Below are 12,789 nucleotides of genomic sequence, written 5' to 3'. Positions count from 1 at the left end.
CGCGAAATTTTGTATGTGAATATTGATAATGATTTTTTGCCTGGGCCTGAGGATACAATAAAAACATCAAACAAAAATGTGTTTCTCAGGGGGCCCGTGATTTAGAGGTACTAAGAATTTTTTTTTTTTAATTCAGGAGTCTTTAGTTGTTCCATGTGCAAATTTTAAGCCGAATTTCAAAAGCAAGGAATATTGATAATGATTTTTTGCTGGGCCTGAGGACACAATAAAAACATCAAACAAAAATGTGTTTCTCAGGGGGCCCGCGATTTAGAGGTACTAAGAATTTTTTTTTGTAATTCAGGAGAGTCTAGTTGTTCCATAGGCAAATTTTAAGCTGAATTTGATAATGATTTTTTGCTGGGCCTGAGGATACAATAAAAACATCAAACAAAAATGTGTTTCTCAGGCGGCCCGCGATTTAGAGGTACTAAGAATTTTTTTTTGTAATTCAGGAGTCTTTAGTTGTTCCATGGGCAAATTTTAAGCTGAATTTCAAAAGCAGCGAATATTGATAATGATTTTTTGCCTGGGCCTGAGGATACAATAAAAACATCAAACAAAAATGTGTTTCTCAGGGGGTCCGCGATTTAGAGGTACTAAGAATTTTTTTTTAAATTCAGGTGTCTTTAGTTGTTCCATGGGCAAATTTTAAGCCGAATTTCAAAAGCAACGAATATTGATAATGATTTTTTGTCTGGGCCTGAGGATACAATAAAAACATCAAACAAAAATGTATATTTACACGAATCCGAAATCGTAGTTTTCGTGGTGACACTGATGAAGGTTCATCTTCAGAAAGTCTTCCAACAATACCACCAACTCTGTATCGAAGTCCAGGTTATTTAAACGACTTCGATATCGGTACCGTGAATAATGAGTTTTTGCGATCTGAAGAAGTCAGCGAAATAATTCGACGAGGTCATCAAAAATGCCGTTATTTTTCCACGTGATTGTCAAGACGAGGCATTTCCTAACTCGTTGTTAAACAGACTCTTGCCAAATAGAGAGAAAGTGGAGCGTGACTGGTTAGTGTGGAGTGCATATTGACTTGGTAAACAAGCAAAAAAGAAGACACTTTTAAAGTACTGTTCTAAAAACTGCATTTAATTACTTTGATATTTTTCAGTGCATTCACATTAGACTGGGCCAAAAAAGTTTAAGAAGTCCGTCCCAAATTTAAAGCTTATGCTTTGTTTAAATTTTTTGTTCCTTGCAGGCTTGAGTTTTGAAGTCGTTTGTTCATAGTTTTGTTTGCAAAGCCAGTTGTTGCCCTTTAAAGTACACTTCTCTTTGCACCATACTATGTAAAAACGAGTATGTATGTGAAAACGACTGCAGATTCAGAGATCACAGGGATATTAATAGGAAAGGCGGCCGCCGTGGTGTTTTGGTAGAAGATCGCGCCCCGGGCAAAGCAACATCAAAATTTAATAAAACAAGTTTTTTAATTTATTTTTATAAAGCTCCCGAAGCCAAAAATAATGACGTATCAATTTTAAAAATCGAATCTCAAATAACTAAGTTACAGCAAAAAAAACTATTCGGTTGAACTCGCAAGAATCAAATTTTTTTGTTTAATTCAAATGTATTTGCAGCTTGTTTGTTTGCTATGGGGACCAACACAATCTAATGCACATGTTTAGGCAGATGTAGAGTGTTTTGCACACAGCTCAGTTCCAACCGAACTTATACTTCCTTACTAGTTAATTTTATTTACATACCCGCGTTCCCTGATTTTTTAACAGTACTCTTATTTTATCCTTAAAATCTAGTTAGTACTAGCCATAGCCGTAATAAGAATAAAGAAGTTAATCTCTATGGCGAAAGCCTTAAATTTCTAACATTAATGTTGGGAAGTTTGCTAAGAAAAATTGTAAGCGGTTTTGCACTTTCGCCGACACTAGCTAACATCCGGTGGCAAAGATCCTGAACCAGATAAATAATTTTGCATGTAAATGCAACAACGCTGCCTTTAATAAACCTACTTTTTCAAAAATAGATGTCGCTGCTTAGCCTTTCACCGTATGAGTTAAATGAAAAACAGCGGCGACATTTGCCTATCACATTTCACGTTTTCGAAAATTTCACGACATCTGCTTCTCAAGTCTCTCAATGATCCAGAGCATTCCCGTGAGAATTGAGCGTGAGCCGGAGCTGTGACTCACTGGATGACGGCTACTATGTATATACATTAGGATGGACCTTAGTTGTATGAAAAAATAGTGTTTGGATTCTCGATCGCATCCCCTAGAAATACGTGAGTAGCCCAATAAAGAAGATATAAAAGCTATTATGCTATCAATTAGTATACAAATTTGTATTCCTTGCAATACAATTTAAATATTTTAACTTCCTTGTTTTCTGAAATGTATATAATCTTAGAAATCTGGTAGACAGATTTTGTTCAACACCCGTAAAAAAATCTTAATTAAACGGTAAACGATAGCGTTTTGAAACTCACACATCGTCAAATTGTTAGTGCTATTAAACTGCGTACTAAAAAAATTTTTGATAATCAAATCAGTAGAGGTTATTGATAACAAGAGGTAATTCCGCCCACAACGAATGGATGGGTGTTGACCAAAAAAATGTAGATATTCGCCTTTTTTACTATTTCAGGTTCCTTGCGCAACCTCTAAATCTTTTTTGATACAAGTGCTATGGCTATTGAAATATTTCTGGGGGTAAGATCGAGAATGGGAAAACTTTGAAAAATTAAGGACACGCTTTTGTACACGATAATTTTTTTTTCGCCAAATATAATTCACTAAAAACATACCATATTTTTTAAACATCATACGTAATGCAATTATAAAGCATGTTTAGAAATATTATTTTATTTAACAAAATCCATAGCTCCACACATTTAAACAAATGAGCACCCCTATTCTGCATTTCGATTACGTTCCCGTTCTCCGCTCCGCTTTAATCGAAGTTTGGTATTCTGCATTACGACGGAATCGTAAAGAGAAGAGGAAGAGCAAATGATTTTTCGAAATCATCTGTTGGTACGGAATGTGTGAACATTGGAACAAAATAAATTAAAGCAAATTTGTAAAAAACACTTAAAAACGTTTATATTTTATTATCCACGCCATTTTGTACAAAAAAAAGCAATAGAATATATTGCCGCAGTGTTATATTTTTTTGAGTGAAGTGCTTTCATAATTGTAAGTGTGTTTTTGTCGTTCTTTTGGCCAATTCCCTGCGGTGGCCACCAAGTTTTGTTAAAACGGATTCCTGCACGAATATAGTTGACATTTTCTGAATTTTAAGGATGCTAATTTCATTGCACTGGCCTAAAATACTTTATAAAGGTTTATTTATTCCTTCCGCAAGGATTGTTTACGTTTTCGCTTCACCTTCCTCTACGCCGGCAGCTTGCTTTGGCATATACATAACTGGACCCATCGAACAGACACAAATTATAGCTGTCTATTATAATGGAATTAGTAGCCGCGGCATTATTTATGGAATTGGAAAGCAACGCATACGAAAATTGCCAGGCGAGAATGGAAAGGCAAATATTGCGAGATTTGTGTAATCCATTTGAGATGAGTGACGAATTGTAAGAAATTGAACTTAAAAGTGGTAAAGTTTAAAGACTTATTTTCTTATTTAGGTTCAAAAAAAACTTTCGACTCAACAAGGATGCTTTCAAGTATGTGTTAGATACTTTTGCGGGGCAAATACGTCCAAGGACTTGGACATCGACATGTTTTTTTTGACCTGGAAACATATAAAAACAATCATCATCAAGCCTTCTACGTTTCTTAACAAGTTTTACTTACATTTTTGTTAAAATTCAGTTATAAATGAATAAAAAAATAAAAAGAAAATACTTTTCCGCCAACTAATTTGCAACATAGAAAAACGGAACTACGATCGAAATGCAGAATACAAATAATCGAACGATTGGAAGTTGGATCGAAAGAGATTGGAACACAGAATACCAAAATTGCCAAATCGAAAAAATTCCAATCCAACTCGAAATGCAGAAAGGGCTGAAGATTACTTTTTAAATATTTGCAAGTTTAAATGCAATTTTAACGACACCACACAACCAAAAGTAACTGTAACGATAAAATATAAAAAAAACGAGATTGTACAATAAACATACATATTTAGCCATATATGTATATTCATACTAGAAATAAAAATGCCTAAAATTAATTCACCCCGAGCTACACATGTAACTACATACAAATAAATGGTTTGATATCCAAAGCAGGTAAGTTTGAAGCTTGATGCATTATTAAGGTAGATTTATTATATGGCCGTAGGCAAACTTGGCGTATTCCGTGGTGTGGTGGTGGCGTGCTCCGTTTACCACACCGAAGATTCTGGGTTCACGCCCCGGTCAAAGCAACAGCAAAATTTTAGAAAAGTTTTTTTCAGTTAGAAGAAAGTTTTTCTAATCGGGGTCGCCCCTCGGCAGTGATTTGACAAGAACTCGGAGTGTGTTTATGCTGAAAAGTTTCTCATTGAAAACTGTTCTGACTTGCAGATGCCGTTCAGAGTCGGCATAAAGCATGTAACTGTAACTATAAAGCCAAGCGTTTCCGGTATGGTCGTCTAGCTTAAACTAAACAAACTTGAGGAGGCTGCTGGCCTGCCAAAAAACGAATGCTGAACATACAGTTTATATTAAACTTCCAGAACACTGGGCATGTTGTTGTTGTTGTAGCAGTGCTTCGCCCCACCTAACAGCTGCGACCGATCACAAATTGTCATCAATATCCTCTAACGGGAGTCCAAGGAAATTTGCTGTTTTAACAGGGGTATTAGAGGCGTTGGTTCCACATTACAATTAAAGAGATGGTTGGTGTCATGTGGGGACACATTGCAAGCGGGGCATACATTTTGTATGTCGGGGTTGATTCTGGATAGGTAAAAGAGTTTAACCTGTTACAGTATCCAGAACGAAGTTGAGCTAGAGTGACTCGCGTTTCCCTGGGGAGTATGCGTTCCTCTTCCGAAAGTTTTGGGTACTGTTCTTTGAGTACTAGATTCACCGGGCAATTCCGGGTATAAACGTCCGACGCCTGTTTGTGGAGTTCACCAAGGACCTGCTTTTGTTTTTTTGCTTCAAACGGCTGAGTTCTCAGATGCCGTATTTCCTCAAAATGTACGGAGATGACTCCTTAAGTCCCTAGGAGGTGTTGGCTCACAATCAGATGTCTGTTGGGATACCCATGTTTCTGGGTATTCAACATGAACTGTTTGGTTAGCATTTCATTTCTCTCCCTGATGGGGAGTATAATCGCCTTATTATGTAGATGGTGTTCTGGGGACATAAGAAGACAGCCCGTGGCGATTCTGTGAGCAGTATTTTGGTAGGCCTGTAGCTTCTTCCAGTGGGTAATTTTTAGGCTTGGCGACCATATAGGGGACGCATAGCACGCAATCGGCTGGCCAATTGCTTTGTATGGAGTAATGAGCGTTTCTTTGTCCTTTCCCCAAGTACTACCAGCAAGGGATTTGAGTATTTTATTACGGCTCTGGATTATCGGAACAAGGCCGTCGGTTCTATGTACCGGAGCGACTCGGGATTTTTCCCGACCAAGGTCTGCCATTTCAGTGTAACCGCATTTAATTTGTAACCCCAAAGAACACTGGGCATCTTAACCTATAACCAAGGCTCAGAACTGCCGCAGAATGCCTCGTTATGACATTTGAACAAGGATCGAAATAAATGCTGAACAAAAAGTGTATATTTAATTTCCAGGACCTTGGGTATTTCAACCTACAACTATGGTGGCTTTCAGTGAAGCCAATGCTTGTCGTTAGAAATGGTTTAGAGATATACAAATATATTCGATTGTGAAATACGTTTCTTTTGATTTAAAAAATCATTGCTCATATAAACCACAAAAGTATAATCGTGCCTATTACGGTATAGAAAAAGAAATTTTATCATTTAATTCTGGATTAAAAGAAATGTAACTTTTTTACACTTTTTAAACTCAAATCGTCATCTGTTTTGTCGCGAATCGAATCGCATTCCCTCCGCAAAGCATACGTCGGATACCGTAATAGACACAAATAATTTGGAGTTCTAATAGGCAATTCGGCACATACTTTGCTATAGTACAATATTTGTTGAAGCTCGATACGACGTATCGACTTTTCGTGTTCCGGTAAGCAAGAACGCTAATTTTATAAACTGTCTTGCTCGATATCGAATTACGGAAAGCCACAAGAGTATCAGATGATCGTTTAGGTTTTCCATAAAACAAAATGTCGACGCGTCGTATCCACCGTTCAATAAAAACTGTTCGATAAGTAATTAGCTATTAAATTGAATGTTTGTAAGTTGAACATTTGTGCTTTTGAGATGATTATTTTTTGCTGAATAGTTCGAAAAATCCACTGCTCATAACAGAAAAATATTTGATAGCTTCAAAAACTATTGTGGACTCTTTTGGAGATATAGAAACTAAAGTACTCATATTAAAATATGGAAACTGTAACGGCCTCATCAGAGCGTTAGATGTCACCCCCAGCGGGTTAGGGGGTTAGAATATACCCGTGGTATATATGCCTGTCGTAAGAGGCGATTAAAATGCCGGATTCAAGGGATTTGTGTTGTTGTTGTAGCGATAAGGTTGCTCCCTGAAGGCGTTGGGAAGTGTTATCGATGTGATGGTCCTTTGCCGGATACAGATCCGGTAACACAGCTCCATTAATGTGCTAGCCCGACCATCTCGGGAACGATTTATATGGCCACATTAAACCTTCAGACCATCACTCCCTCCCTATCCCCAAGTTCCATAAGAAGATTGGGGTCGCCAGAGCCTCGTCTGTTAGTGAAACGGGATTCGCCGCTTGAAGGTGAGGTTGACAATTGGGTTTGGGTAAGCTATATATTGCGCCGGCAACCTGAAAAGGTTGCGCTACACAACCCCTTGAATCTGGTATTTTAGTCGCCTCTTACGACAGGTATACCTACCGCGGGTATATTCTAACCCCGTAACCCGCTGGGGGTAAGGGGTTTATGTAGCGCAGCCCTTTCAGGTTGCCAGCACAATATATAGCTTCTCCAAACCCAATTGTCAACCTCACCTATCCGTGGAGAATCCTGTTTCACTAACAGCCGTGGCTCTGGCGTCCCCGAACTACTCATGGATCTAGGGGTTGGGAGGGCGGGATGGCCTAGAAGGTCGCATGTGGTCATAACAAATCGTTCCCGAGATGGTCGGGCTCGGTATCGGAACGTACCGGATCTGCATCCGGCAAAGGACCATTAACTCGATAACACTCTCCAAAGCCTTCGGGGAGTAACCTTATCGCTACAACACCCACAACAACAACATCGTTCGATATCGAGCGGACGATTTTCGACTATCGAATTACGGAAATCCACCCCAGGGGCTTCAAAACGTGTATACAAAGATAGTTTTCGATATCGATTCGTCGTACACAACGCTCGATAAAAACTATTCGATGCGTACTATAAATAGCTATCGAATTGCATAATCGTACTTTGAACATTTATGCTTTTGTGAACATTCAAGGAATGATTTTTTTAATAAAAGTAAAAAAACAGACTATTTAGAAGCGGAAATATTTTGATAAACTTCAGAACGATTTCGAGTTTCAGCCTATGGGTGATGAAGACTAGCAATTTCGTTTTGTGGATGACGATTATTAGCAATTTCGGTCTGTGACTGACGAAAACTAGCAATTTCGGTGGCGCATACCAACAAGCTCCCTCTGCAAAAGCTGTCAGGATGAGGAGGCGGTTCATCCATTTCTCCGCCGATGTCCAGGACTGCAAACAAGACGACCGGTTTTTCGAGAGTCTGGCAGAGATTGGGAAGGTAGGTCTTTCACTAATACTTAAGTTGAACAGAGAAAGCAAGTGATTGGTTGAGGACCACTTTAAAGTAATCTGTTGTCACAGATATGCCGGCTCCGGCACTCACTGAGGGCACCCACAATACCTGCCAGCATTTTCTATCGCGCAAGTCACTTATTCGATACGACATTTCTGAAGAAACGATCGACGGAGATATCGCCGTTTTTCCGAATTCTTATCAGCTTTCGGGAAAAACGAAACGATATTTAGATACGTGAGCAAACAGCATTTAGAAACTATTTCAATAGGAATAGAAATTATGGAAGCGATAAGATGAAAAGTGTCAAGAAGACACTATTTTTGTATCACGAAAGGATATTTTGGGAAGTTTAAACTGGCTAGGAAGATTCATATTGATGTAAGAAAATCCTTCGGCAGCAGTGGACAGAGACCTGTGTATGTATAAAGCCAGATGTGAAGCAAAAACAGATACCATCGTCAATGTCTTGCAAAAGAGTTCAGAAAAATTATTGAAATAAAACGTTAAGTAAAGGGAACTTGGACATAAACTAACGGCAATTGATTCTTATTAAGCACTGAAAATAGATAACACAAACAAATTTATCAGCTTTTCTTTTTGAAAACATTGGCAACTTATATTTACTGAGGTCGCAGACGAAAATATGAACAGGAAAACAGTTATTTATCAAATTCCTTCAAGTATTATTCAGATTAATTTTAATACAAAATTCTTTAAATTGTACACTAAAAATAAGAAAATAAGCGCAACTTAAATACAAATTACATAAACAAAGAATTGCATGGAAAACTATTTTTCCAATGAAGTCTCAAAATATCTGCATTCTATGTTATATTATCTTTATTGATTTTCTCAACATTTATGTTTTGCAGTAATTTTAGAATTTTAAGTTTTCGCAATTATAATTTGTAGTAAACTCTGTATTTAGTTAAAAAGTAGCATATATTTAAGATTACAAATCTTCATCCTCTTCTGGCAAAGCAGTTTCTTGAGCTTCTTGCAAATCTCTCTCGATTTGTAGCTGCCAATCCTTGTCCATTTTAACTTCTGGTGGAAGTAACGCTGGCATAGCAACAAATTCCAGGTTTGGATCACCAACTAATTTTCGTGCCAGCCAAAGGAAAGGTTTTTCGAAATTGTAATTTGACTTGGCAGAGATATCGTAGTACTGAAATGGAATATAAATAGAATAATGCATAATTTGTTGACTTCCCATAAGGGTTAACGCTATTAAGTTCATATAAGCAAATCTTACCACTTTCCTACTACACTTTCTAATCTTACACAAATCTAGGCCAGCGATAGTCATTCGTCATACATTTCTCAGTCCAATTGGTTGGTTGGAAAATCCGAAGGCACCGCTGACGCTTTTGGTTTGCCCTTAGCTCACTCTCGATATTACTCTTTCTCTTATCTTAATGTTATTCTTATTCTTCCTGTTAACCTCTTACTTCTACTTTTGTTACCACTCTCACTTTTGTTGTTTCCTTCAGTTTTACGTCTTCCCTCGACGTTCCTCATCCATCTTTAACATTTTCCCTCCTTTTGGGTTTCACTTTGAATTTTTTTCGAAGTTATAGCACTTTTGGGTTTTCCGAACAAATAAATCTTTTCTTCACAAGACGTAATGGTGTCTTCCGATCTTGTTAAATTTTTGGCACACTTATTTTAAAATGTTATAAAATAAATTACGGATTTGTGAAAGGTGTGAGTAAATATATGTATATTGGGTTGAAGGCTGCATAACATTATAAAATTTTGGAAATTTTGTGTTTTAACCTCTTTCATAATAGTTACTGTCAAAAATAAAAAAACACGACCACTTTTTCCCAGTCGGAATTACTTCCACATTTCTCATAAGGCATAAAAGTTTTCTAGGGGATTTCTTCTGTTCGAAGATACAAATCATCCGAATACATGATTTTTTATAAAAATTCATTAACATATTGCTACAGTACAATTTTTAAGTATTTTTAAATGTTCTGAATTTCTGAGATTCAAAAATTCAGAAAATTGCAAAAAACTTTAAGAGTAGTCTGTACCGTATGTGTTATTGAATGTCAACAGAAAATCATGTGCTCGATTGAATCGTATTTGCGAACAATACCAGTACCGGGAGGAGAAAAAAAACGGGCCCAGTAAAAAGTTTGTCAAAAATGAGCAAAATGGGACGAAGTCATCAAAAGTTATGAAGAAAAGTTTGACTTGTTCAAGAAAACAAAAAGTGCTACACCTTCGGAAAAAAATTCGAAAAATATGAACACAGATTTATGTCTTCCAAAAAAATTAAAGCCGAATCCTAACATCGAAACATTCTCATACACTTAGAAAATTTAACCCAATTGAAAAATTTGTTTTTTAAAGTGTCTCTGCCCGGGACTTGAACTCAGTACCTTCGTGAGGTAGACGGGGAATGCTATCACCACACCACGGCAGCCGCTGGAAACAACTTAAAAATATAAAGAGTTTCGAGGGCTTATCAGAAGGTAGTGTTTTAGCAGGTTTGAGTTTTTCTGGGGCAACAAAATGGTCGCGCACTGAATAAAGAACCAGCTGATCGCCTATAAGGTAGCTTCAACCGTGTGGAAAATTATCTTCAGGCACCCCTGAATTCTCCGATACTCGGTAATTTGTATACCTGAGCTTTGAGTGTGCTGCGGTTCTAATGATATGATAAATATCGGCCAATACAACTCATCTTTTTAGCAGAGTTTTCCGGTAAATAATGGCGCCAAGAATTTCCTAAAACTTTGGGAAGCATTATACACAAATTGCAAAAGCAGCAGCACTACCGACAGTATGAAAAGTTAACTTTGTTTAAGAAATATTTCCTCCATCAACTGTTCAAGGTTTTACGATTATGGAAAGATTCCGCCAACGATTCGTTACAAAGGTCTAAACTTGAGCTTTTGTTACCAACATTAGAACGGATTCATTATAACAATTGGAGTAAATAAATACTAAATGCCTGAATAAAAGGGACAAACTATTTCATTGTTAGCCAACCCTGGTGCTATTTTTTTTACTACGATCCTAAAATAATAAATGTAAAATTTTACCTGCAAATTCTTTTTCCTGTGGAATAAGATGCTCTTTGCCTTTACTTTGCGGTCTTTGATATCAACTTTATTGCCGCATAAAACTATAGGGATGTTTTCGCAGACACGTACCAAATCTCTGTGCCAATTGGGTACGTTTTTATATGTCACACGTGAAGTTACATCAAACATAACAATAGCACACTGTCCCTGAATGTAGTAACCATCGCGTAAGCCGCCGAATTTTTCCTGACCTGCGGTGTCCCAGACATTGAATCGGATAGCGCCACGATTTGTGTGGAATATAAGTGGATGTACCTCGACACCGAGTGTAGCAACGTATTTCTTTTCAAATTCGCCGGTCATATGACGTTTCACAAAAGTGGTCTTTCCAGTACCACCATCTCCGACCAACACGCATTTGAATGTGGGAATATCAGCTTCCTGTGCCATTTGTAAGATGTATTTTCCTTTATCGTGCACCGATTCTGAAAAGGTTTGAGAAATCTAAAATTACAAAATGTTTAATTATATTCTATATATGTTAATTATAGCATTAATTTCTTGACAATTTTCTGGCACATCCCTAAACCTATACAACATTGAAAAACCAAATATATATATACACATATTTTGGGAAAAAGGTGTAGTCTGGCTTTGGCGCCAAAACTAGTTTGGGGAACCGAAGCAGATGCAAGGACATTAACGTTTAACTCGACAATCTTTGATTGCAAAATACACATAAGTGTCTTCTAATGCAATTTGTTCAATTTGGTATATAGAAGCCGGCATATTGCTGCAAATAGCAAATTTTCGTGTATAAACGTCATTGGCATCCCAAAAGCAAACCTAACCTCAATAACATGGAAAACATTGCATAGCCAGAAACCATTAGTGACGAGGGTTAAAAATTCCTACACTTAAGGTCTCTTACAATCGCAAGAGTTCTAATTACAGGCTTTTAATTGCAAATAGTCAGTAGTTAAAAATATAAGCAAAGCCAAACCACGCTACATTAGTTGTAACAAAGAAGATTGTCAAAATTGCAAATTAATCCACATGCTAAAGCCGACACATACGCGCCCATTACTCATCTCACTGAAAGCACTACACACACATTTCACAAATAATTAGAACAATTTGTTATGTCACGCGAAACTTACAGTTGCTTTATATTTATACCCCTAAATGAAGTACAAAAAATCTTTTATCAGCAGAAAAACGTTGAAGCTATCCACAGAGCTAACACTTGATCAGTCTCTTTTGCGTTAAAATTGCGAAAATTTTTATTCCGCTGCCAAACTCGGTCTGAGGCGAATAACTGTCGGGTTGTGGATTGTTCAAGGCGAAGAGAAGGTTGCCACATGTATGTTGCTAAATACCTTCCACATTCTACAGCTTATCGAAATTCGTTTGCATTACAATTTGCATATATGTAATAAACTGCAGACCATTGTGAATGATAACTAAGTGTGATATCTTCTGCATAGACGTCAAAATTCCAAAATGATTGGATCACCTGATTTGTAATTGACTATCGCTATCTCATTCTGCATCTCTTTCTATCACCCGCTGAGAAACGCTAAAAAGTAGCGACATCCTGTCAGCCAGTTGCCAGATAAGATATCACACTTAGTTATCATTCACAATGCTGCAGACATTGGTGCTTTATCGGTAACCGTATCGGTAACCTTATAACAGCTGATTCGACCAACCTTATGGGAATCAATGCAATCGATTATTGGTGCCACTAAGGTCGTAACCGTATCGTAGCCAACCAATTGGATTTTGGTTAAAGCTGGAGACATTGGTGCTTTATCGGTAACCGTATCGGTAACCTTTTAACAGCTGATTCGACCAACCTTATGAGAATCAATGCAATCGATTATTGGTGCCGCTAAAGTCGT

The 12,789-nt window shown here is 37.4% G+C and overlaps 1 protein-coding gene across 2 annotated transcripts; it reads right to left on the bottom strand.

Moving 5' to 3' along the window:
* Positions 1 to 8,424: 8,424 nt before the first annotated feature.
* Positions 8,425 to 12,223, bottom strand: Ran (RAN, member RAS oncogene family). 2 transcript variants are annotated; one of them, XM_067779250.1, is made up of 3 exons: positions 12,046 to 12,223; positions 10,904 to 11,389; positions 8,425 to 9,012 (listed from the first exon to the last, which is right to left on the bottom strand). In XM_067779250.1, the coding sequence occupies exons 2-3, from the start codon at positions 11,333 to 11,335 to the stop codon at positions 8,797 to 8,799; spliced, it is 648 nt and encodes a 215-aa protein (XP_067635351.1). In that variant the 5' UTR covers positions 11,336 to 11,389; positions 12,046 to 12,223; the 3' UTR covers positions 8,425 to 8,796. The 2 variants fall into 2 exon arrangements, with proteins under 2 accessions (XP_067635351.1, XP_067635350.1); XM_067779249.1 differs by having other exon boundaries at positions 10,904 to 11,370; positions 12,046 to 12,222.
* Positions 12,224 to 12,789: the final 566 nt, after the last annotated feature.

Source organism: Eurosta solidaginis, chromosome 4 (genome assembly GCF_040869045.1).
Source record: "Eurosta solidaginis isolate ZX-2024a chromosome 4, ASM4086904v1, whole genome shotgun sequence".
NCBI lineage: Eukaryota > Metazoa > Arthropoda > Insecta > Diptera > Tephritidae > Eurosta > Eurosta solidaginis.
The sequence above is the reverse complement of the archived record's forward strand: the minus strand, read 5'-3'. Positions and strand labels throughout refer to the sequence as shown.